We start from the raw sequence: 27159 nt of genomic DNA, 5'->3' as shown, positions 1-27159 counted from the left end.
CTTCATGTCACCACGCTCCTCCTCAGTGAAGGCAAGTTTCATGATGTGTTGATAGATGGCTGCATCGATGAGAAGGTGAACACGGATTGCCTTGTCAAAACATCCTCCATCCATGATGTGGTTGGCTGTCGTACTTCCAGGATAGATCAACTGGATCACATCTAGTAGTCCAGAATCTTCCATGATGTTACCCATTGATCCAAGATAAGACTTCAGCAGGTGAAAACCACCCAACCTTGGAATGACGGGTAGATTTGCCTGCTTTATTATATTCACAGCCTTCAGCCAAATCGGAAGATCAAAGGTCACTATAGCGACCCCAGCGCACCGTATGCACTCTTTCAGAGTGGTGAAGATGGTGTTGAGGTCATTAGGGTCTCCTTCAATAACTGGGAGGAACTCGATCTGTGTGCTCTGCTTTGCATCATTAGCATGGATTCTCTTCATCCAGCCATTCCAGTTGGAGTGTGGGAACTCAGGATCGTTGGCTTTGATCACCCACCCCGCTGCCCAGTGTGTCACCTGGAGTGAGGAGTGGCTGATCATGAGCCAGGGAGGAGGAAAGCTCAGCGAGGGGGAGAAACATGATCGCGTTCGTTCCTATCTGTTTCCTGTTCGTAAATGGAATAATCTTTACTTCAGTTCCTCTCAGGATCTTAGCTTTGTCGAGTGCCTTCAACTTCACCCGGGGGAAAGCTGCTGTTGTCTGTGGATCTGGCAAAGGTGGTGCCGGAGAGGTGACTTCGATCCAACCCATTGAGTGAAAGGGAGTGTTTCCGTGAATAGAGACAATGTTTAAATCTATATTGTCTCCAACAAACTGAGTGACTGCATTGTTTGTTTCCCCAACCTCCATAAAGACCACCTGATCATTACTTGACAATTCACTTTCACTGGCTGGCACTTTGGCTGTCATCACTGATTGATCCTCATCGCAGCATCAACCGCAACCTCATCATTGATCTGTTCATCGGTTTCCTCCACAATGGTGTCAAGAGTGCCAGAAGTATCTGGAACATCATCTCCACTCCTACTATTAAGAAAGCAGTATTTGTAGTTTTGTGTCTCCGTGTAAGACTCAGTGTATCCCAGCCGGTGGAACTTGTTGAGCATCCATTTTGACCCAAATCTATGATCAAGTTGTATGGCAAGCCCCATTTGGTGTGGCAATACTCCAGACCGAGGTCGACAGGCCTTAATAAAATTCTGCCCCCAAACGGCAACTCTTTCGTCTGTCTTGACAATCGGTCTCAAGAACATCTGAAGGCTTGCAGAAACAAGTGTCAGCTGACTATCGATGTCAGTCATACTGTGTGTGGTGGGGTATGACTTTGGACCTAAATCAATCAAGGCAATATCATTGGATATGAACTTGAGTGCCGTCTTTATGATCTGAGTCTTCTCATCTCCATGGTCAAGATTAGCATGATGCTCTCGCAGAATATTGTCGGTGCCATCTTTGAGACAGAGTACATCTGCCCTTCTTTCCTGTGTTGTGAAATACAAGGTGTCTTCGTATTTCTCTAGAAGTTTTATCTTTAGCCAATGCTTTGAATAAGAAAGGCTCTTCTCTGGTGACTGATCAAACTCCTGCAGCTTTTCATGGACTTGGTCCATGTTCATTACCCCATGCTCTAATTCTGAGTCTAACCATTCGCAGAATTCAATAAAAACTGCCCTCTCTCCTCATCAATACTCCTCTGTCCTCTCTTCCTTTTTCCTTCCTCATCAGTCTTGGACAAACTGTCACCTCTCGCAAACATAAGTTTGCATCGCAAATGGTACAGTGTTTCTTCTGCTACCAAGTCGTTGATCCCTTCCAGGCGTCCAGTGACTTCAGTGCCCCAGTCATCCCCGCGACTCCGTGCTGTCTTCAGCAAGCTTGCCTTCAGTGTATCTGCAGTCAAATTATCTGGCACTCTATTTCTTTCTAGCTTGTGCTGGATTATTTTTGTAGAGCTGGGCTGGTTGGTTGCAAAGAATGCATACATCCTTATACAGGAGGTCAACTGACTGTGATCTTCTAGAACTGCAGCCAGTTGATGAACTGAACTCACAAGCAGTGCGCCTTCTCTTCAACTTTGATGACTCTTTCTCTGCCTTTGATGCTTGAGCTGACTTCTTGGTGGTTGCAACAAAGTTGTTGTACAGATCATTTTTACACTTCTGGTGGTACCTCAGTTTTCCTTCCTTTTGAGCCTCCTTCATACGTTCCACAACAGTAACATTTTCGACAGTTTCTGCTTGTTTCAATAAAGTTGAGTATCCCTTTGGAGTTGCCTGTATGAGCCTTTCAGCTGGTGTATCCGAGCGTGCACAGATGAAGCAATTGAGCACAGGTGGAGTAACGTCTTCATCCATATTGCTAGACTCCATGTCCTGCAAAGTAGAAAATGAGATGTATTTAGAAATTATTGGCGCTGAGGAAGCGCCTCTAGCGATTGACTTCCAGCCAGTGTAACGCTAATTCCTGTCACAGGAATTCTGAGATCATATAAGTGGGCGTGGCAGTTCCTGATTGGTTCGTGTTGGGGGACATCTGGGAGAGGCTTCATAAACAAATATCCACCATTTTATTAACTCGCATAGCTTTGAGGCCTGCTTAGTTAGGCCCGTGCTGTCTTTCTCCCTCACACAGGTTTATTTCAATTCTAATTCGATATATCATTTCATTTTTAACAGTCGCTAACATAGTGTTAGACTCGGTTGAAAAAATTGCCAAGATATATTTTTTTTAAATCGCTGCACGGTCGGTCATACACCGCCTAAAATAACAGACGGGAAAATGGCGAGATATATTAAAAATTCGTGGCGGACTTTCCAATTCCTTTGCATTAATTAAATAAAATGTATACTGATTTTTATTGTCATATTCTTCATTATGCCTATGTACTCTGAAATAATGAGGAATCGGGAATAACAAAAGTGGATATGTCAAATCTTACTCGATCCCATATTACATGTACTTTCATTGCATACAAATTATACTTCCTCCTAGAAATTCCATGCCCGAACCTCAGCGCAATCCAAGAGGATTCACTTGTTTTTCCACAAAGGAGTGTCTGTGGTGAAATATAAATGTTAACAATCAACTCAGAATCATGAAAAACCCTTATTTGACCCCTCATAAGTTACTTAAGGGCCGATTAAAAAAAATAAAAATTCTCGAAAATAATTTTTCGGTACCCGAATTCAACAGCTTTTTTTCTGGGTTTCCCACGGGAGTTGACCTTCAACATTTTAACACATGTTATTACACACCTTTACAAACATATTGGTGAAGAAATGTTTTGGTAACAATTTAGTTAACAGATTTTCATATGTTTCCCTTACTAACAGGACTTTACAGATTCTTGATGGTTGTGCAGTGATCTTTTCCCTCCTCCCCACACCACCAACCTCCACTTCCTGAGTCATGATTACTGTTTAATACCTTTTGGCTGTGGGGACTGGAGAAGAATGGTTTAAGTATACCTATGTACCTTTAGCTGCACACATGACAATAAACTTACAGCATCCATTTGAAAATTCTTTATCAGGCCTGCATATTTCCCTTTCACGTTAATGAGATCCTCGTGCCGTCCATTTTCCACGATTTGTCCATTTTCCAACACCGCGATATCATCACAAAACTTGAGGTACTGAAACAAACGTCCGGAAGTTAAATTAACGATTTGCACAGATTACTTTGGTGTAGACATTGAAAATTCTTATAACTTAAACCATTTTGTTGAATGAAACCAGGCCTCAGAGCTTTAACAATGACTAGATTCACGCAGCGGTCGAAGAGTGAGTCAGGATGTTAGTTGTTGGAGGGTCGAGCTGGAGAAGAAAGATCTGTTGTCATATAGTTGTACAAATGAGATATATTTACGTGAGGACATGTTTCTTGTGACCTTTGGAGGGTGATTTTCAATAAAGTTACCCTGTATTTTATTTTGGGTTGTCTGGAGGTTACCGTTTATCTTTATCCAGTTGGTTGTATGTCTGTAGGTTACCTTTTATCCTGCAGGTTGTATGTCTGTAGGTTACCTTTTATCCTGTACGTTGTATGTCTGTAGGTTACCTTATATCCTGTGGGTTGTATGTCTGTGGGTTACCTTTTATGCTGTAGTTTGTATGTCTGTAGTTTACCTTTTATCCTGTAGGTTGTATCTCCGTAGGTTACCTTTTATCCTGTAGGTTGTATGTCTGTTGGTTACCTTTTATCCTGTAGGTTGTATGTCTGTTGGTTACCTTTTATCCTGTAGGCTGTATGTCTGTAGGTTACCTTTTATCCTGTAGGTTGTATCTCCGTAGGTTACCTTTTATCCTGTAGGTTGTATGTCTGTTGGTTACCTTTTATCCTGTAGGTTGTATGTCTGTTGGTTACCTTTTATCCTGTAGGCTGTATGTCTGTAGGTTACCTTTTATCCTGTAGGCTGTATGTCTGTAGGTTACATGTCTGTAGGTTACCTTTTATCCTGTAGGTTGTATGTCTGTAGGTTACCTTTTATCCTGTAGGTTGTATATCTGTAGATTACCTGTTATCCTGTAGGTTGTATGTCTGTAGGTTACCTTTTATCCTGTAGGTTGTATGTCTGTAGGTTACCTTTTATCCGGTAGGTTGTATGTCTGTAGGTTATCAAATCACCCCCATCCAAAACCGTGATCTTATCCACCCTATAGTTAACACGCCCACCCCCACTTAAGCCAACCCCTTTCCAAATTTCCAGATTTTCCTTCTGGAGAGTTTGCTTCTGCATCCATCTTGTCCACCCCACTCATCCTCCGCTACCGCTGCTCTTTCCTCCCCACTTCCCTTATTTGTCCAATTCTCAGTCCATTCTGTCGTTCAACCCTCCTGTTTGGGTTTCCCCCCCTCTCCTGCTCATTTTGTTATATTGTGTCCTGATCACTTCTCTGTACGATCTAGCTCTTCCATGAGCCTTGACTTTGTATTAAAAAGCCCAATTGAGCTGTGCAGGTTCTTCAGAGCTCAGTTGGACGGACACGAACTAGAGGTAGAATCAGACACCTCTAATGTCTTTGTCTGAGTTTGATTACGGTTACCAGTGTAAAAAAACATTCTACAAAGCTAACACTGGTGTGGAATGAACAAGACTCTCACATCAGGGAGAAAGCGGTAAATAAATAATTATACTTCATGGAATAGATTACATAAAGGAATTGGATAAGACATGGTATGTGGACAAAAGAGGACCCCGCGTATTTGCAGTTCATAACATGTCACCTGCTTCCGGATTACAAGCTGAAAGAAGTAAAGTTCCTGAGCAGCAACTGCTTTAACACAGGTCTTTCGTTGATGGTTTGGAAGTTTTAGCAGAAGAGTTGATCAGGCAAGATTAATGATGTGATGGAGGAAATAAAGAAATCTTTTGTTTATAATAATCTCCAGAAACTCCTTATTTTGGGAGCCAGGGAGAGTTTCGGGCTGTTAGAGAATACCTTGAAAAGTAATGCAATTCTTTTTGTAATTTACAAACAGGCCTCACAGTCCAAACAGAAGTCCAGTTGAAGTTTTAATTGTCATCTTCTATCAGGTTTGATGAAGCCATTCCCAGAATGTTACCTATGCAGGTTTAACAGCTCACCTGAAGTTGGTGTGTGACCAGCAATACCGTCTTGTGACGAAGAGCAGACAGGATGCAATGCTGGAAAACATGGCTGCCCACATGAGAGTCCAGAGCTGACAGTGGATCATCGAGTAGGTAGATGTCCCGATTGGAGTAGATGGCCCTGGCAAGGCTCACTCTCTGCTTCTGGCCTCCTGAGAGGTTAAGGCCTCTCTCACCAATCTTATCACAAACACAAACATTTTGTTTTTAAATGAAAGAAGGTTAATTGAGACACTTCACTGAACTTTCTCATGAATATGCAGCACATATTTTCCATGAAAATCGAGATTTCTAGTTTGTGAAGATTTTATACAATTTAGACATTCCATCATAATTCACAATTTAACTCACCTCGGTCTCATCTCCATGCATAAGGATCTCCAAATCTGACTTCAGTCCACAAACTTCTATGACTTCATTATACCTAGAGATAAAACAATGAAGATTTCGTTTTCTGCAATTCAAAAGTATTTTTTGTTCTCATAATTTACATGATTTACGGTCACTATCACAGTACCTGCCCGATGGGCAACCTTGTTCGAAGCATGCAACACGTTCTTCTGACACATACCTTTATTTGGACGGTGTATAGGAACATGACAGGTGCTTCAATTGCTCCCAAACATAAGAGTAAAAACCCAGGTTATGTGCATAAAGCCAAAACATGCCGACTGCTTACAATTCAAAACACCTCACTGCACTGGAAAACGTGGGGACAGTACATACTGCACGTACTGTAAAGGGTGGGACTTGTAATACCCTCTCCCACCTGGAGGTGGCACCAGGATACAAACGATACACATTTACATAGACAAATTGTGTTCCACCTCTCCCTCCTCCCTCCCCCCAAGACCACCGGAAAATATAAAAACACCCCTATAAACTAACTAGGTTCATGCTGATCCTATGTAGCACATCTGGATGTAATTGGCCCAAACCTGTAGGAGGAGTAGCGTGACAAACACACACACACAAACACCATTCCTTGAATTATAGTAAGGATTATCATTTTACAATTCACTACTGACCTACTTTTTTTTTTCTTTCTTTTTTTGTATACATAATCGAGGCTCGTGAAAGAGCTAACATCTATCACACAAACAAATCAAACAGACAAAGAACCAAAGTATATAAAAAGGGGAGCGGTAGACAAGATGGGGAGAGAAGGGGAAGCACATTAACAACATTTGTGAGAGACATCGGGAATGTGTGGGAGGGAGAGGGCTTGGGGGGACGTAGGGGGTGAAGGGGGGGGGGGGACAGGGGTGGGAGAAGTATAAACACAAGGACTTCTAGGAAAGAAGTTGTTATTTCAAAAAAGAGGATTTGGGGTGAAATTAGTGGGGGTAGAAAAGATCAAGGTTTTGGATGGGGGAAGATAAGAGATGGTGGTGAACAGCTGTTTTAAAGACCTGGAGGGAGGAGTGGGATTGAAGGGAGTGGGGGAGTTTGTTCCAGAGGTGGGAGAAAAGAGAAATGAAAGAGTGAAGGTGAGCAGAGAGCCTTGATTTTGGCAGTTTAACCATAAGAGTGTTGCAGGCAGATCTTGTGCGACCTTTAGGAATATTTGGGGGACAGAGCCCAGAGAGAGATGGAGGAGCAAGGCCGGAGAGGAGTCGGTAGAAGACAGAAAGACCACCAACCTGCCTGCGGTGAGTAAGTGAAAGGCCCTCGGAGGTAGCTTCATCACGGGAGATTCCAATGATTCTGAACGCTTTGGTTTCAACAGCATGAAGACGAGCTAGGTGTGAGGCAGGAGCACCAGCCCAGAGGGGAGAGCAGTATTCCATTGAGCTGCGGAAGAAAGCCATGTATGTGGTGAGGAGCTCAGGTGTGCCAAGGAAGGACTTCACACGACGGAGGATGCCCAGTCGGAGACTGGCTTTGGAGGCCAGATTTGAAATGTGGTTTTCCCAGGAAAGATCATGGCAGATAGTGAGACCCAAAAGCTTGAGTGACAGAACTTCTTGGAGAGGATTATTCAGAAAGTGGATGGGAGGGTTGTCCAGTCGGTCTTTTCAGAGAGACATCGTAAGAGTGTGAGATTTGTCAGGATTGAAAGACATGTTCCACTTGTTTGCCCAGTCTGTGATTTTGTCCAGGTCTGCAGAGAGTGAGGAGGCTGCAGACTGCCGATCTGAGGGATGAGGAATGGAGCGGCAGAGAGTGGAGTCATCAGCAAAGAGATAGAGAGGATTTTCAAGAGAGTCGGAGAGATCATTGATGAAGACCAGAAAAAGCACAGGGCCCAGAACACTGCCTTGGGGAACTCCAGCCTGAACAGGAAGAGGAGATGAGAGAAACCCATTCAGGGCCACACGTTGACTACGACTAGAGAGGAAGTCCACCAGCCATGTGTGGAGATTTCCATGGATACCAAAGGAGGAGAGTTTGGTGAGCAGAGTAGGGTGCCAGACCGTATCGAAGGCACGTGATATGTCGAGGGAGACAGCTCTAATTTCCTGTTTGCCATTGAGGACCTCCATCCATTGTTGAGACAGCAGAAGCAGCATGTCCAGAGTAGAGTGAACAGGTCTGAAACCAAATTGATGATCAGAGATCAAGCCATTGGAGAAGAGGAAAGATTTCATATCCAAAGCAATGATGGATTCCATGACTTTGCTGATAATTGAGAGAAGGCTGATTGGTCTGTAGTTGCTAGGATCTGTTTTTGCACCTTTTTTGTGTAAAGCGATGATGTTGGCTGATTTCCAAGCAGATGGCAGTTGACCTTGAGCAAAAGAGAGGGTGAAGAGAACAGAGAGAGGGAGTGAAAGAGCGGAAGAACAGAATTTTAGGACCAGTGGGCTGATTCCGTCATGTCCAGTTGCAGAATCAGAGTCGAGGGTTGACAGAAACTTTTCCACCTTGTCAGGAGGAAAGGACAGAGTCCAGGAGCAGCTGGGTACGACTGGGTACGGTGGGTACAGAGAGGGATGGGTTTGGGACACAAGATTTAGAGGCAAGCACAGAGTTGAGGCATTCAGCTTTTTCACGTGCGGAGTCAGCTGTGTAGCCGTTTGAGGTAAGGGAGGTGATGGAGGGGGAACAAACACCAGAAACAGATTTGAACAGACGCCACCAGGATTTGGATACTTTAGAACAAATTGAACGCATACAGTTTGAGCGAAAAGCACTGAAAGAGCAGAGTGCAAGACCAGAAAGGGGAGACCACTCCGTCTTCTACCAACTCCTTTCTGGTCTTGGAACCTCTGATCTTTCTGTGCTAATTGTCCCCTCTTTTCACGTTATTTCCCCCCTCTTTTCCGTGTTTTTGTCCCCTCTTTTCCGTGTTATTTGTCCCCTCTTTTCGTGTTATTTGTCCACTCTTTTCGTGTTATTTGTCCACTCTTTTCGTGTTATTTGTCCACTCTTTTCACGTTATTTCCCCCCTCTTTTCCGTGTTATTTGTCCCCTCTTTTCCATGCTATTGTCCCCTCTTTAATGTGTTATTTGTCCCCTCTTTTCCGTGCTATTTGTCCACTCTTTTCGTGTTATTTGTCCCCTCTTTTCGTGTTATTTGTCCACTCTTTTCCATGTTATTTTCCCCCTCTTTTCGTGTTTTGTCCCCTCTTTTCGTGTTTTGTCCCCTCGTTTCATGTTATTTGTCCCCTCTTCTTATGTTATTTGTCCCCTCTTTTCATGTTATTTGTCCCCTCTTTTCCGTGTTGTTTGTCCCTTCTGTTCGTGTTATTTGTCCCCTCTTTTCCATGTTAATTGTCCCCTCTTTTCATGTTAATTGTCCCCTCTTTTCATGTTATCTGTTATGTCTGTAGTTATCTGTTATGTTATCTGTTATGTCTGTGCCATGTTATTTGACTGGGGATTCGGGGAAAATCGGGGATTTTTTCCACGTTAATCGAAACTGCAGCTGCCACTTCAACCTCATTAAAGCTAACTTTTCCAAACCAGATTTATCATGCTTTTCTGGTTTATCTTCGTCCCTGTGTTGATGTTTGTGTTTCCGGCCGATTTTCCATGTTAATTCGCATCTGGTTGAGCTGTATATGTCAAAGGTTTTTGTTCAAGGCCTACTTTTGCCTTTCCTCAAATAGTTGCTGTGAAAATGATTTGTCCTGTTTGTCTCTGTATTCCTTGGTTTTCTTCTTTCTTCCCAAATATTGTACTCTCTACCTCTTATACATTATCTATTCCTCTCCTTGCTTCAGAAAATAAAAACAAACAAAAAACATTTGACCACTCCACACCGATCTTATTCTACTTGAATCTTCTGCCTGCACTTCCTGTTCTCCATTCTCCTCTCTTACCCTTTTCTCAAAATCTCCAAACTGAATCTTCATTGAACATATATGCTTCATAATTTTTCCTTCACAAACATTTTTAAATCATTTACTTTCCTCATTTATCCATCAGGAGAACTCCACCTTCACCACAATCTATTCCTCTTCTTCATCTTGAAAATAGTTATTTTCCAAAACTGTCTGTCAGATAGGCACTTGGTCCACGTAACCTCCTCCAGCATTGACAGCACCACCTTTCTTTGAGCCTTCAACAAAAAAATCTTATCTCCTATAACATCATTTAATTAGGTTTACTCTCCATGAAATGGAGAGTAACCTATTATTATTCCCAAAGTTTTTCTTATTATTCTTCCACCCTATTTTGCATCTCCGAAAACTTTTAAATTAATGTTCTCAGCAACCGTTGGTCGGATTGACAGGAAATTTTTATCAAATGAAAGGCTAGGCTCGTATAATTTCTTAATGCTTTCCATGTTATTTCGCCCTCGCCCCTCCCCTCCTAGACTCCTGCCTCACCCCTCCCCTCCAAATCTCCCCCATATCCCATCCCTTTCAAATCCCTCCCCTTGTCCCTTCCCTCCCAAACTCCCCCCTCACCCCTCCCCTTCAAATCTCCCCACCCTCATTGCTTCTCAATTTCCCCCCGCTCACTCCCCCTCCTCAAAGCGTCCTCCCCGCTTCTTCCCCCTTCAAACTCTCACCTCCATCTCCCCCAACCTTCTGCCTCGCTCTTCCCCCTCCTCAAATAACACCTCATTGTGGCTCACCCAATCACCATCAAACCTTTTGTCCGCCCCATCCTTCCCTTTCTCCGAGCTATTCTGAAATCTCTGACACACCTTCAACAGCTCTCCCTACCTCTTCCACCTCTTCCACATCTTACCCTACCCCTCCTCCCCCCTGTTCTGTATCTGATGCTCCCCCTTCCTCTTCATTAACGGTATGGACCTCAAACATCCGGGGCCTTCGTTCAAACTTAACTGATCTCTCCATACAGGTTGCTTCTGTCAAACCAGACGTGATCTGCTTAACAGAAACTTTCCTCCTTTATGATGTCTCTGATTCCATAGTATCTCTCCCGGGCTACTCCCTCCTCCGGTATGATAGACCTGAGCCTCGTCCTGGAGGCGGGGTTGCTATCTTTATCAAAAACTCTCTTCCTCACTCGCCCTGCACTGCACTCTCTCCACCTCACCCCCAGGAATACCTCTGGCTACGGCTTCCCCTTCGCTCCCACCTCTTGTTCATATGTGTGTTGTACCGTCCACCAAACAGTGATGACTCCATCTACATCTCGCTGTCTGATGATATGGACCAACTTCTATCTACTCATCCCAACTCTCTCTTCCTCATATGTGGTGATTTCAACTGTCATCATGCCAGTTGGCTGGGTGTGGGTACCTCTCTCACCAGCCATGGCTCCTCAGCAAAGGACTTCTGCGACTCACTGGGACTGACACAATCTGTCAATTTCCCGACCCGGATCTCAGTCAACGGAGCATCTTCTCTTCTGGACTTGGTTATGACTAACTTCCCTGAAAATGTCTGCTGCTCTTCTTCTGCTCCGATCGGATCATCTGATCATGTCCTTGTTAAAGTGGACATCTCTCTGACCATCCTCAGGGAGCCTGCTCAGCGTCGACGAGTCTGGCATTTTACTCAGGCCAACTGGCACGGTCTTCAAGCAGCCATCAATCATCTGGACTGGTCTCCCATCTCTACCACCTCTGACATCAACTCATCCTGGGAATTCTTCCAAAGTAAATTGCTCTCTCTCATGCACAGATTTATCCCATCTCGTCTTCAGTTGTCATACCCTTCCTCCCGTCCATGGTACACGGAATCTTGTGGTGAGGCTGTTGCCCAGAAACAACTTGCCTTCGTCTCCTGGAAAGCAAATCCAACGGAAGGAAATCTCATTTCCTTTCACAAAGCCCGAAACAAGTGTGTGTCCACCCTCAGGAGAGCCAGGAAACAATATCTCTCCGTTCTCAAGACCGAACTCTCTTATCTGTCTCCCTCTTCCAAATCCTGGTGGCGTCTGGTCAAATCCGTTTCTGGTGTCTGTTCCCCCTCCATCCCCTCCCTTACCTCAAACGGCTACACAGCTGACTCCGCACGTGAAAAAGCTGAATGCCTCAACTCTGTGTTTGCCTCTAAATCTTGTGTCCCAAACCCATCCCTCTCTGTACCCACCATACCCAGTCGTACCCTGCTGCTCCTGGACTCCGTGTCCTTTCCTCCTGACAAGGTGGAAAAGTTTCTGTCAACCCTCGACTCTGATTCTGCAACTGGACCCGACGGCATCAGCCCACGGGTCCTAAAATCCTGCTCTGCTGCTCTATCTCACCCTCTCTCTGTTCTCTTCACCCTCTCTTTTGCTCAAGGTCAACTGCCATCTGCTTGGAAATCAGCCAACATCACCGCTTTGCACAAAAAAGGTGCAAAAACAGATCCTAGCAACTACAGACCAATCAGCCTTCTCCCAATTATCAGCAAAGTCATGGAATCCATCATTGCTTCTGATATGAAATCTTTCCTCTTCTCCAATGGCTTGATCTCTGATCATCAATTTGGTTTCAGACCAGGTCACTCTACTCTGGACATGCTGCTTCTGCTGTCTCAACAATGGATGGAGGTCCTCAATGCCAAACAGGAAATTAGAGCTGTCTCCCTCGACATATCACGTGCCTTCGACACGGTCTGGCACCCCGCTCTGCTCACCAAACTCTCCTCCTTTGGTATCCATGGAAATCTCCACGCATGGCTGGCGGACTTCCTCTCTAGTCGTCGTCAACGTGTGGCCCTGAATGGGTTTCTCTCATCTCCTCTTCCTGTTCAGGCTGGAGTTCCCCAAGGCAGTGTTCTGGGCCCCGTGCTTTTTCTGGTCTTCATCAATGATCTCTCTGACTCTCTCGAAAATCCTCTCTATCTCTTTGCTGATGACTCCACTCTCTGCCGCTCCATTCCTCTTCCCTCAGATCGGCAGTCTGCTGCCTCCTCACTCTCTGAAGACCTGGACAAAATCACAGACTGGTCAAACAAGTGGAACATGTCTTTCAATCCTGACAAATCTCACACTCTTACTATGTCTCTCCGAAAGGATCGACTGGACAACCCTCCCATCTACTTTCTCAACAATCCTCTCCAAGAAGTTGTGTCGCTCAAGATTTTGGGTCTCACTATCTGCCATGATCTTTCTTGGGAAAACCACATTTCCAAGCTGGCCTCCAAAGCCAGTCGCCGACTGTGCATCCTCCGTCGTGCGAAGTCCTTCCTCGGCACACCTGAGCTCCTCACCACATACAAGGCTTTCATCCGCAGCTCAATGGAATACTGTTCTCCCCTATGGGCCGGTGCTCCTGCCTCACACCTAGCTCGGCTTCACGCTGTTGAAACCAAAGCTTTCAGAATTATTGGAATCTCCCGCGATGAAGCTATCTCTGAGGGCCTTTCACTCACTCACCGCAGGCAGGTAGGTGGTCTTTCTGTCTTCTACCGACTCCTCTCCGGCCTTGCACCCCCAGCTCTCTCTGTGCTCTGTCCCCCAAATATTCCTACAGGTCGCACAAGATCTGCCAGCAACCCTCTGATGGTTAAACTGCCGAAATCTCGGCTCTCCGCTCACCTTCACTCTTTCATTCCTCTTTTCTCCCGCCTCTGGAACAAACTCCCTCACTCCCTTCAATCCCACTCCTCCCTCCAGGTCTTTAAAACAGCTGTTCACCACCATCTCTTATCTTCCCCCATCCAAAACCTTGATCTTTTCTACCCCCGCTAATTCACCCCAGATCCACCTTGTTTGAAATTCCAACTTCTTTCCTGGAAGTCCTGGCAGTGTCCATATGTTTTATACCTCTCCCACTGCCCCCTTCCCACGCCCCCCCCCCCCCCAAAGCCCTCGCCCTCTCTCAGATCTCTCGATGTCTCCATGTCTCTCGGTCCCTGCTCTCAAATGTTGTGTTTGTGTCCTTCCCCCTCTCTCCCCATCTTGTCTACCGCTCCCTATGTTATATGTTTTATGTGTCGGTTTGTCTTTCTGTGTGATTAATGTTCGCTCTTTCACGAGCCTCGATCTTGTATACAAAACAAAACAAAAAAAAAAAAAAAAAAAAAAAAAAAAAATGCTAATTATGACGTCATAGGTCACGTGGTAGGGGCGCCATCTTGTAAAACACCTTCAACTTTGCCCCACTATATCTGCGGAACAGCTGAATGGAAATATTTAAGTAATGGCTCATTCTAAAGAACTCTGCAATGGGAACAAAAAACATGTTTATTGAGTATATTAAAAATGCTAACGTTAAGAGGTTAGAATTTGTCAAACACAATTTTTCTCCCCCGAAAATGATATTTCTTCCCCAGATGCTTCGTTAAAAAAAACTCAAAATGCAAAAAGATTCGAAGTCATATGTCACATGGTTCAGCCGCCATATTGTTTTGAGTGAAAAGTCTGAAAAAAAAACACTAAAACCCCATTTTCTCCAAAATGCCTGAACAGATTGAGCCAAAACTTTGCATGCATAATCGCATACCCATGACGAACATATGTCATCCATCACTTGGTTTCAGAGTTATGACGTTTTTAAGCATAAACTATAAATGGTATCTCCTCCATAATTTGTGAAGATATCAAGTGGAAACTAGACACATATGTTCCTCATGGGGGGATGTTTCAATGTTACTTGAGACGTTTTGATGTCACATGGTTTGGCCGCAATAAATAATGGAAGGAGAATCCTAAAAAGCTTCTAACTCTTGAACCAATGCATTGATCGACTTGAATTTTTAATGCAATGTAGCTCTCATCAAGCGGAACAAATGTGCAAAATTTCAATATGATTGGTTGTATGGTCTCGAAGCTATAAGTCTTTATTGTTGAAAGAAGAAGAAACACACCATTTTGTCCGACCAGGCGGTGTCACTCAGTGCTCTTGCCATTTAAAGTTTTAATTTCCTTTAAAAACCATTTTCTCTGCAATAATTGGACCGATTGAGATCAAATTTTCACCATAGGAGGGACTCTGTCTGTAGAATATTTTAATGGTAATTATGACGTCACAGGTCACGTGGTTCGGCCGCCATATTGTTTTTCGTGAAAACACGAAAACCCCTTTTTCTGCAACGGCTGAACAGATCGAGGCCAAGCTTTGCAGGCACAATCACATACCCAAGACGAAGAAAAAGGTCAGCAAGCATGATGTCATGCGTCACATGGTTTCAGAGTTATGACGTTTTTAAGCATAAACCTTTAAAACCTAGCTCCTCGCTCATTTTTGATTCAATCGAGGGGAAACTTCACAGATGTGTTCAGCATATCAGTCTACTATAATATCCTTTTGGAATTTGCGATAGATTACGTGGTTTGGCAGATATTGTTAATTAAACGAAAATATTAAAAACATTTATATCTCTTGAATCGCTTCATTGATCGACGTGAAACTTCATACTATAGTAGAAGTCATGAGGAGTAACAAGTGTGCACAATCTCAAGATGATTGGACGTACGGTCTGGAAGCTAGAAGTTGTTATTGTCTGAAGAAGAAGAACCGCAACACGTTTTCTTACCAGGCCTTGTGACATAACCACCTCACGAGCTCGGGGTAGCTCAGAATGAAATTCTGTCTTCGGATTTGGCAGTCGCAAGAGGGTGTTAACATTCCACTGCAACAAATCTGGGCAAATTCTGATGTATTTTCGTAAAACTACGCGAAATTGTCATTTACATTGGAAAATAACATTGTAAAACTCTCTGCCGCAGAGGCTTAATTCTATCTCTGAAGTTCATCCTGTCTTCACTTTTAGAGAGAAAGAGAGGTATCTGCAAGCAATGGTAACCTTTATTTGGTGGAAATCCGATGAAAAATGATGAAGTTATTCGAAATCTAACATTTTAAATTGATCGCATTTTCAAAGTGAATTCTTCCTCAGGTAAAATATCCATGCGTGCAGGCGTCAATTTGGCTCCGATTTCAAATCGGATTTTGATTGTAGTCTTGCCTTGGATGAGCTAACAAAATACCACCACAAATTTGGTGACAATGTGACATAACCACCATTCTCGTGATATCTCGGTCAGCGAGGTCACGTCTTTTCGAAGCTGTCCACACGCTCACGCTTTCGAAGTTAAATAATTGTTCACAATTGTGTTTTTGTCGAAACTGTATTTATATTTCGGTGTGTGTACCTATAGTGTGTCCTTAGGAAGATTCTCGGTGTTAATTTTTCATACCTGTAGAGAAAATCGTCGGTTAATTCGTGTCGCGTCTTTTGAGGCCTTGTACTTGTAGGCTACCGTGTCCTACCTTGAGGCTTTGTTTTTCTCTCAGCGGTCTGTCGATTGTGCTCCAATTACTTTCGTTCTCTGTTTTCCCAGTAGTGGGGCGGCTTAGCCCAAATATTCAAAAGAATTGTGCATTTTGTGATACAAGCACCAAATTTGGCACACTAGTAGACTATCATATTATGAAAAGATCTGGATATTGGGCCATCTCAGATTCAGAGATTTGATTTTTGCAAGATTTGCAGATTTTGCAAGCTGAGATTGCAACGCCAGGGACGGCCGACTCCTTCCTACGAGCTGCCCACGTCACCCGCACAAGAAGAGCTCATCAAATCACTGCAGCAGCACTGTACATCCTGCAACACCGTGCCTACAACCACTACTGTCTGGGAGAAACCAGGGATGCAGAGGACCTTCCGGAGTTTGAAGACTGGTGTTGCCAGAGAGGAGAAGACATCCCCCAGTTTCACTACTGGGCAACCGTGCTGGAACTAGAACTGTTGGTTCTAGTGTATGTGCGTTCTCTCAGGCAGGGATCGTTAATGATGTACCTCGATGCTCTGACAGAGCTGGTCCCCTGGTTCCATGCACTGGATCACACCCACTATGCTAGGTGGATACCAGTGCACCTGAAGGACATGGCCGAACTCACCATCAAACACCCAGATGTAGCCAGGAAATTCAGGGAAAGCCACTTCACCGTTCAGAAAACACAGAGGGTGTTCTCTTCAATCCCGATTGACCAGGCACATGAGCAGAATAATGCCTGCAATAAAGGAGACGGTGGAGCAGTTGGGCTCACTGACAACCCTAGTGCCCTACGTCGCTGGATGGTTGCGGGACCAGAAGTTGCCAGGGTGATCGAAGAATTCCAGGATGGGAACCAACACTGGAGACGGCAAACAGCAGACACACGTCATCATGATCAGACGCCAAGTGTACAGGCCTCATTTGTGAAAGATGTTCGCTCTCTCGTCGGTGTCATAGAGGAGATGGGCAACCCATTCGAGGAGGAGAGTCAGGATGTAGTCAAACTGGACACAAAGGAGATCGCAGATCCTGCTGCTGTGGAGACCGTGATGAATGCCAAGAGGATTGGCCAAGAGCAGTTCGAGGCTTTCACCAGAGAGTGTCTGTTGGACAGAACAAAGGCAGTGGACGCACCCATTCCTCGTAACAAGCTGAAGGTGTTCAGCACTTCCACTCCAAGAAGCCAGAGCAAAGGTCAGCAACAGCTCGCCTCCATCAAGAATGACCGTGAACTCTTCGCACGCCTGTACATTGGCTGCCAGACGAGGGATGGAAACCTTGAGGAGTTCTTTTGTCACGAGAATCAGGCATGTCCTCCTGCATTGTCTGATGGTGGAAGCCTCTGCACTGGTACCAAGAGTGATCTCCTCACATGCTTGGAAGAAGTCTCCGACGCAAAGACAGAGACTCCTGTCACGACCTGTATTGTGCTTGATGGAGCAGCCATCGTCCAGATGCTGAAGCCGGCTGCATCAAAGACCTTTGAAGAGTATGCACAACAGATCTTCATCCCATATATGTCCACGAAGCTGCAAACAGTGTCACGCCTGGATCTGGTCTGGGATACTTACCTTGCTGATTCACTGAAAGGTAGTACACGTGCAAAGCGGGGACAAGGTGTGCGGAGACGTGTGGTGGCTGCCGCAGCCATAGCAGGAAACTGGCAGAACTTCCTACGAGTGGACAGCAACAAGACCGAGCTGTTCAGGTTCCTCTCAGCAGCTCTCATGGAATGGTTTGACCAGGAGGACAAGCAACTCGTCATTACTGATGGAGAGGCAGTGCTCAGCAAGCCACTACTGCCAGATCTGACCTCACTCGCCCCATGTAACCATGAAGAGGCTGACAGTCGGATGTTGCTGCATGCATCTCACGCAGTCCAGCATGGACACCATGCAATACTCATCCGGACTGTAGACACCGATGTTGTGGTGCTGGCAGTGTCCCTGGCACAGGAGTTGCAACCAGAAGACAAACTGTGGCTGGCATTCGGAACAGGCCAGAGTTTCCGATACCTAGCAGCACACGAAATAGCAGCTGGATTGGGACGAGAGAAGGCTCGTGCACTGCCAATGTTCCACGCTCTAACTGGATGCGACACTGTGTCTAGTTTTCATAGACATGGCAAGAACACTGCGTGGGCAGTCTGGACGGTACTGCCAGAACTCAATGAGGCGCTGCTGCTGCTGTCCTCTGCACCTCGTGACATACCAGACGATGCAATGCGCATCATCGAGAGGTTCGTGATCCTGTTGTATGATCGAACCAGCAAATGCACAGACATTGACAAGGCCAGGAGGAAACTCTTCGCAAGGAAGAACAATGTGCAGCTCATCCCTCCAACGAAGGCAGCTCTGGAGGAACATGTCAAGAGGGCAGTGTATCAAGGTGGACATGTGTGGGGTCAGATACTGCTGCCAGCACCAGAGCTCCCTCCACCAACCAACTGGGGTTGGTCAAGGACTGGAGAAGGACAGTACACACCTTACTGGACCAGGCTAACTGAGGCAGCTCACAGCTGCATTGAGCTGGTTTCTTGCAAGTGCAAGAAAGGGTGTGTGAGGCCCTGCAAGTGCAAAAAGGCTGCCCTTCAGTGCACAGCCCTCTGTGTGTGTGAAGGGGACTGCACATGATGATGAGTCAACAACATACATGTACTTGTGGCAATGCTGAACTTGTTAACATGACACTGTTTATGTACACGTATCTTCAGTACCGGTATATACCTAGCCTCAGATACCAGTACACCTAGCCTCAAATACTAGACCATGTAGCATGTCAGTATTATACCTAAGACATTTACAGAACTAAGACATTCTTTTCAAAGTATTGTGTTGAATCCAATATTTGCCTAGATAATTTCCAAATAAAATTATATAACAGACTGTGGTAGATAATATTAAGTTGAAATTGGTACCATTGGATTCCTTGCCCCCAAAAACATACATTTAGATACCAGAATCAAGTCAATAGCTGCATTACGTCCAGAGATAATAGCAAATGTAGATTTCAAGTGGCGGCCATTTTGAAATCCAATATGGCGGACATAAAGAGAGAATTTCAAGTGGCCCAATATCTGAAAATGTTCGCAACATATTAATGTACATTTGTGCCAAATTTGGTGCTTGTATCACAAAATGCACAACAGGTTTGCTATGCTGCTACACTACAGTCTTTTCACCCCATACTACCTTGTTTAAAATCTCATCTCAAAAAAAAAAAAATAATAATAATATATCCTTCTCTGTTCTTCTTCGTTGGCGTCAGGAAGGGCATCCGGCCAAAAAAAACATTGCCTCAAAAAGAGAACCATGACAATTACAACTACATGTGGGCAGGGTACAGCCCCAAAGTGGAGATCGGTTTCTGAGGTTTGGGACATGGAATGTAGGGACAATGACAGGGAGATCGGGAGAAGTGGTGGAAGTATTGGTCAGAAGAAGAGTGGACATATGTTGTGTGCAAGAGACGAGATGGAAGGGAAGTGGTGTGAGAATGGTGAAGGGTAGGCAGGGACAGAAATACAAGTTTGTGTGGCAAGGGTGCCTGGAGGGCGTGAATGGTGTTGGTGTCCTGTTTTCTGAGGAGTTTGTAGACAGTGTGGTGAGTGTGACTAGAGTGAGTGATAGGTTGATGATGGTGAAAATGATGATTGGAAAGCTCTTGGTGAAAGTCATCTCGGGATATGCTCTGCAGGTTGGTCGAAGCGATGAAGAGAAGGACAAGTTCTGGTGTGCGATAGAGAAGGTGATGGAAAACGTGAACGATGAGGAAGTTGTTGTGGCAGGAGGAGACCTAAATGGACATGTGGGAAGGAGTATGGATGGTTTTGACGGAGTTCATGGGGGTTACGGATATGGTGTGAGAAATGGAGAAGGTGAAAGGATTTTGGAATTTGCTGATGGAGCTGATTTGTTGATTTGTAATACTCAGTTCCAGAAAGAGGATAATAAGCTTGTTACATACACGTCAGGTGGGTCGACGACAACCGTTGACTACCTGATGGTGCGTAGGCGAGATAGGGGGCACCTCCGGGACACAAAGGTGATCCCGGGGGAGAAGGCTGTTTCACAGCACCACTTGGTTGTCTGCGACGTAAGGGTGAAAGGTGCGAGGAGAGCTCGGCAGGTGAAGTACCAACCGAGAATGAAGGTGTGGAGGTTGAAAGAGGTGACAGTAAGGGAGGCATTAAAAGAGAGGCTGAGTAGGGTCGAGGATGTTGTGGTTGAGCTTGAAAGTGGTTGGATGTCAATGAAAGCTAGTCTGTTGGGAGCCGTTGGTGAGGTATGTGGATGGCCAAAAGGACCACCGAGCCACTCGGAAAAATGGTGGTGGGATGATGAAGTTGGAAAGAGGCTTGACGAGAAGAGGAAGAAGTCCAAGGAGTGGCAGAAGGCGAAGGGTACGGGAGCAGAAATAGCAGAGCATGAAAGTTATAAGGCAGCCAGGAAGGCTGCAAAGAAAGAGGTAGCAAAGGCGCAGGCGGCATGTAGGAAAATGTTCAGAGAACGCTTGGATTCGGAAGAGGGTCAGAAAGCAGTATTCAGGATTGCAAAGCAGATAGCGAAAGAGAGGTGTGATGTGATGGGGGTGAGTTGCTTGAAGGATGAAGTGGGACAAATCGTTGTCGACCCAGATGGAATTAAAGGAAGATGGAAAAGATATATGGAAATGCTGTTGAATACAGAGAATGAATGGGATGGCAACATAGAGAGTAACCCAGTTTAGGACCAGCAGAGAAGATAACTGAGAAGGAAGTTGAGGAAGCGATAAAAGCAATGAAGGGTAGAAAAGCGGGAGGAGATATGTTGAAGTTGTGTTGTGGGAGATATGTTGAAGGCAGCAGGAAGTTGGGGTGTGAAGAGAATGACAGAGATCTGTAATCTGGTGGTGAAAGAAGGCCGCATTCCAGTGGATTGGGAACTGAGTACCCTCGTCCCTCTATACAAGGGGAAAGGTGACCCTCTGGAGTGTGGCTCGTACCGAGCGATAAAGTTATTGGAGCATGGAATGAAGGTATTGGAAAGGCTGTTGGAGAGGAGGATAAGGAAGAAAGTGAAGATCGACGAAATGCAGTTTGGATTCATGCCAGAAAGAGGAACGACAGACGCCCTTTTCATTGTGAGGCAGTTGCAGGAGAAGTACAGGGAGAAGAGGAAGAAGTTGTTTCTTGGGTTTGTTGATCTGGAGAAAGCATTCGATCGGGTTCCACGCAAAGTATTGACATGGGCATCGAGGAAGTTAGGAGTGGAGGAATGGTTGATCAGAGTAGTGATGGCAATGTACAAAACAGCGCGCACAGCTGTAAGGACGAAGGACGGGAACAGTGGTGAGTTTGAGGTGAAGGTGGGAGTGCATCAGGGGTCGGTACTAAGTCCACTACTATTTGTAGCTGTGATGGAGGTGCTGGCTCAGAATGTAAAGGAGGGTTTACCGTGGGAGTTGTTGTATGCAGATGATTTGGTGTTGATTGCGGAAAGTATGGATGGACTGAAGGAAAAGATGAACACCTGGAAGGAATGTATGGAGACAAAAGGTCTGAAGGTGAATATCGGAAAGACGAAGGTGATGGCAAGTGGTAAAGCATGTGGTGAGGTGGAAAGAACTGGGAAGTGGCCCTGTGCTGTGTGTAGGAAGGGTGTCGGAGTGAACTCCATTCAGTGTACAATGTGCGCTGAGTGGGTTCATCAAAAATGTAGTGGTCTGAGAGGGTCATTAACCAGTGTGGCAGCTACATTCAAATGTAAGGTGTGCACAGAGGGAGCTGCAAATGGAGGAAATGTTGAGTTGGATCTTGGAGATGGCGTGAAGCTGGAAGGTGTGAAAACATTTTGCTACCTCGGAGACATGCTGAATGGAGAAGGTGGATCAGACCCTGCAACGGTTGCTCGAGTGAGATGTGCATGGAAGTAGTTTCGGGAATTGAGTGGCGTGCTGATGATGAGGGGAGTGTCGTTGAAGCTGAAGGGAAAGGTGTATGCTGCATGTGTGAGAAGTGTTATGATTTATGGGAGCGAGACATGGGTAATGAACGTAGAGCAGCAACGAAGGTTGGAAAGGGTGGAAATGCGAATGGTTCGACGGATGTGCGGAGTATCGTTGAGAGAGAGGAAGACAAATGATGAATTGCGAAAGATGATGGGAATAGAGCCTGTGATTGATGCTGTGAAGAGGAACAGGTTGAGATGGTTTGGTCATGTGTTGAGGAAGGATGAAAGTGACTGGTTGAGAAGAGTGATGGAAATGAATGTAGAAGGAAGTAGAAGACGGGGAAGACCGAGAAAGACTTGGCTAAAGATGGTTGAAGAAGAAATGCGGGCAAGGGCGTTAACAAGGAGAGATGCAGAAAATAGGGCTAAATGGAGAAGATTGTCATGCGGACCACAAGGCTAACCCCTGCTCTAGCAGGGAAAATGGCCTTTTAAAATGCATGTTGTTGTTGTTGTCTCTGTTCTTCTTCGTTGTTCTTATTCATTTATTCGTTGTTCTTATTCGTTCGTTCGTTCTTCGATCACGTGTTTTACCCCCATTTCCCGAGATAGTTTTCACTGCTCAATTTTAAAATGTTTAAACTTTCCCCTGAAGAACTGTATTCTGTCGTATATTATAACACCTTTTTCATCTTCTTCTTTAAAAGGTTGCTTTCGACTTGCTCACCAAATCTATTCATTCCAAAAAAAAATTCCATTTCTTACAGTTCCTCTTTCCTACATTCCCTAAACTCACCTGCACTCCACCCCCCCCCCCCCTCCCTCCAGCGTCCTCAAACGTATTTTTGACTTGAAGGTCACAAGAAACTCATTTTGCAATAAATGTTTGTTTCCCATTAATCGTACACTTTCTAAAATCCAATCTCACCCCTCCCCTCCTAATCTTCCCCATCATCCCTCCCCTCCAAAACTTCCCCATCACCCCTCCCATCCAAATCTCCCCCCTTGCCCCTCCCCTCCTATTCTTCCCCATCACCCATCTCTTTCAAATCTTCCCCCTTGCCCCTCCCCTCCAAATCTTCCCCATCACCCATCCCTTTAAAATCTTCCCCCTTGCCACTCCCTTCCAAATCCTTCCCATCACCCATCCCTTTCAAATCTCCCCCCTTGCCCCTTCCCTCCTAAACTCCCCCCACACCCCTCTCCTCCTAGACTCTCCCTCGCCCCTCCCCTCCTAGACACCCCCTCACCCCTCCCCTCCAAATTTCCCCCATCTCCCATCCCTTTCAAATCCCCCCCCCCTTGTCCCTTCCCTCCTAAACTCTCCCCTAACCCTTCCCCTCATAAACACCCCCCTCGCCTCTCCCCTTCAAATCTCCCCACCCTCATTTCTTCTCCATTCCTCCCCTCACACCCCTCCTCCTCAAAGCGTCCTCCCCGCTTCTTCCCCCTTCCAACTCTCACCTTCATCTCCCCCAACCTTCTGCCTCGCTCTTCCCCCTCCTCAAATAACACCTCACTGTCCCTCACCCAATCACCATCAAACCTTTTGTCCGCCCCATCCTTCCCTTTCTCCAAGCTATTCTGAAATCTCTGACACACCTTCAACAGCTCTCCCTACCTCTTCCTCCTCTTCCACATCTTACCCTACCCCTCCCCCCCTGTTCTGTATCCGATGCTCCCCCTTCCTCTTCATTAACGGTATGGACCTCAAACATCTGGGGCCTTCGCTCAAGCTTGACTGATCTCTCCATATAGGTTGCTTCTGACAAACCAGACGTGATCTGCTTAGCAGAAACTTTCCTCCTTTAATGATGTCTCTGATTCCTTCGTATCTTTCCTGGGTTACTCCCTCCTCCGGTATAATAGACCTGAGCCTTGTCCTGGAGGTGGGGTTGCTATCTTTATCAAAAACTCTCTTCCTCACTCGCCCTGCACTGCCCTCTTTCCACCTCACCCCCAGGAATACCTCTGGCCCACGGCTTCCCCTTGGCTCCCACCTTTTGTTCATATGTGTGTTGTACCGTCCACCAAACAGTGATGACTCCATCTACATCTCGCTGTCTGATCATATGGACCAACTTCAATCTCGTCATCCCAACTCTCTCTTCCTCATATGTGGTGATTTCAATTGTCACCATGCCAGTTGGCTGCGTGTGGGTACCTCTCTCACCAGCCATGGCTCCTCAGCAAAGGACTTTTGCGACTCACTGGGACTGACACAATCTGTCAATTTCCCGACCCGGATCTCAGTCAATGGAGCATCTTCTCTTCTGGACTTGGTTATGACTAACTTCCCTGAAAATGTCTGCTGCTCTTCTTCTGCTCCAATCGGCTCATCTGATCATGTGCTTGTTAAAGTGGACATCTCTCTGACCATTCTCAGAGAGCCTCCTCAGCATCAACGAGTCTGGCATTTCACTCAGGCCAACTGGCACGGTCTTCAAGCAGCCATCAATCATATGGACTGGTCTGCCATCTCTACCGCCTCTGACCTCAACTCATCCTGGGAATTCTTCCAAAGGAAATTGCTCTCTCTCATGCACAGATTTATCCCATCTCGTCTTCAGTTGTCATACCCTTCCTCCCGTCCATGGTACACGGAATCTTGTGGTGAGGCGGTTGCCCAGAAACAACTTGCCTTCGTCTCCTGGAAAACAAATCCAACGGAAGGAAATCTCATTTCCTTTCACAAAGCCCGAAACAAGTGTGTGTCCACCCTCAGGAGAGCCAGGAAACAATATATCTCTGTTCTCAAGACCGAACTCTCTTATCTGTCTCCCTCTTCCAAATCCTGTTGGTGTCTGGTCAAATCTGTTTCTGGTGTTTGTTCCCCCTCCATCCCCTCCCTTACCTCAAACGGCTACACAGCTGACTCCGCACGTGAAAAAGCTGAATGCCTCAACTCTGTGTTTGCCTCTAAATCTTGTGTTCCAAACCCATCCCTCTCTGTACCCACCGTACCCAGTCGTACCCAGCTGCTCCTGGACTCTGTGGCCTTTCCTCCTGACAAGGTGGAAAAGTTTCTGTCAACCCTCGACTCTGATTCTGCAACTGGACCTGACGGCATCAGCCCACGGGTCCTAAAGTCCTGTTCTTCCGCTCTTTCACTCCCTCTCTCTGTTCTCTTCACCCTCTCTTTTGCTCAAGGTCATCTGCCATCTGCTTGGAAATCAGCCAACATCACCGCTTTACACAAAAAAGGTGCAAAAACAGATCCTAGCAACTACAGACCAATCAGCCTTCTCCCAATTATCAGCAAAGTCATGGAATCCATCATTGCTTCAGATATGAAATCTTTCCTCTTCTCCAATGGCTTGATCTCTGATCATCAATTTGGTGTCAGACCAGGTCACTCTACTCTGAACATGCTGCTTCTGCTTTCTCAACAATGGATGGAGGTCCTCAATGCCAAACAGGAAATTAGAGCCGTCTCCCTTGACATATCACGTGCCTTCGACATGGTCTGGCACCCTGCTCTGCTCACCAAACTCTCCTCCTTTTGTATCCATGGAAATCTCCACGCATGGCTGGCGGACTTCCTCTTTAGTCGTAGTCAACGTGTGGCCCTGAATGGGTTTCTCTCATCTCCTCTTCCTGTTCAGGCTGGAGTTCCCCAAGGCAGTGTTCTGGGCCCAGTGCTTTTTCTAGTCTTCATCAATGATCTCTCTGACTCTCTTGAAAATCCTCTCTATCTCTTTGCTGATGACTCCACTCTCTTCCGCTCCATTCCTCATCCCTCAGATCGGCAGTCTGCAGCCTCCTCTCTCTCTCTGCAGACCTGGACAAAATCACAGACTGGGCAAACAAGTGGAACATGTCTTTCAATCCTGACAAATCTCACACTCTTACGATGTCTCTCCAAAAAGACCGACTGGACAACCCTCCCATCCACTTTCTGAATAATCCTCTCCAAGAAGTTCTGTCACTCAAGCTTTTGGGTCTCACTATCTGCCATGATCTTTCCTGTGAAAACCACATTTCAAATCTGGCCTCCAAAGCCAGTCGCCGACTGGACATCCGCCGTCATACGAAGTCTTTCCTCGGCACACCTGAGCTCCTCACCACATATGTGGTGGCAATGATTGGGGGCACCCATATATCTCGCTCCTTCTCCCTTTGAATACTCAGTATTGGCCCGCTGTACCCTCCCAAGCCTCTTGAGGGCAGTCTAAGACCATACATGATAACCCCATTTGCCGCCAGAAGACCTCCCTAGAGATCTATCGCCCCTCAAGGTCGGTGCATTGGATTGTGTGTACCCTAGAAACGAAAATATTATGTCCTCCCTGTGGCCTTACCGCCCACTCAGGCTCCTCACTGTCTGGGCCACCTCTTTGATCCCAGTATGGGATGAGGGTAGGGGGACGTGGTGAGAACTATGTATAGGACCCACTGGACGGCTGGAACTCTATTGTTTTCAGTGTATGGCCTCGGGGCGCTTCCTTGTGCATTGTATGCATCGCGACTTGCTACTTGCTAATGTGGGTCGCGCTGCCGTGTACCGGGCGCCGCCGTATCGGTGCATAAACTGGAAAGATTCCGTGCATGTAACAGGCTCTTGTAATAAACACCATGTGGACAGTTCTGAGTGATTCCCGGGTCTCACTCCGGGACGGAGGGGGATCGGAGACGTGGGAAGCAGACTGCTGCTACCACACATACAAGGCTTTCATCCACAGCTCAATGGAATACTGCTCTCCCCTCTGGGCTGGTGCTCCTGCCTCACACCTAGCTCGTCTTCACGCTGTTGAAACCAAAGCGTTCAGAATCATTGGAATCTCCCGCGATGATGCTAACTCCGAGGGCCTTTCACTCACTCACGGCAGGCAGGTTGGTGGTCTTTCCGTCTTCTACCGACTCCTCTCCGGCCTTGCTCCCCCAGCTCTCTCTGGGCTCTGTCCCCCAAATATTCCTACAGGTCACACAAGATCTGCCTGCAACCCTCTTATGGTTAAACTGCCAAAATCAAGACTCTCTGCTCACCTTCACTCCTTCATTCCTCTTTTCTCCCACCTCTGGAACAAACTCCCTCA

At 46.0% G+C, this 27159-nt stretch overlaps 1 protein-coding gene across 10 annotated transcripts in view; it reads right to left on the bottom strand.

Moving 5' to 3' along the window:
• The window catches only part of ABCC12 (ATP binding cassette subfamily C member 12), a 407545-nt gene that overhangs the window by 140190 nt on the left and 240196 nt on the right, over positions 1 to 27159 (bottom strand). For 9 of the 10 annotated variants that reach the window (XM_078772926.1, XM_078772930.1, XM_078772924.1 and 6 more), the window contains 3 exons: positions 5970 to 6042; positions 5595 to 5798; positions 3513 to 3641 (listed from right to left, as the gene is read on the bottom strand). In XM_078772926.1, coding sequence (XP_078629052.1) covers positions 3513 to 3641; positions 5595 to 5798; positions 5970 to 6042 — 406 coding nt within the window. The remainder of the gene's footprint in view (positions 1 to 3512; positions 3642 to 5594; positions 5799 to 5969; positions 6043 to 27159) is intronic. The other variant, XM_078772932.1, reaches the window with a different exon arrangement.

The sequence above is a fragment of the Myxine glutinosa genome, chromosome 2 (assembly GCF_964187855.1).
Source record: "Myxine glutinosa chromosome 2, kmMyxGlut1.1, whole genome shotgun sequence".
In the NCBI taxonomy this organism is placed as follows: Eukaryota; Metazoa; Chordata; class Myxini; order Myxiniformes; family Myxinidae; genus Myxine; species Myxine glutinosa.
This window is presented reverse-complemented; position numbering and strand designations above follow the sequence as displayed.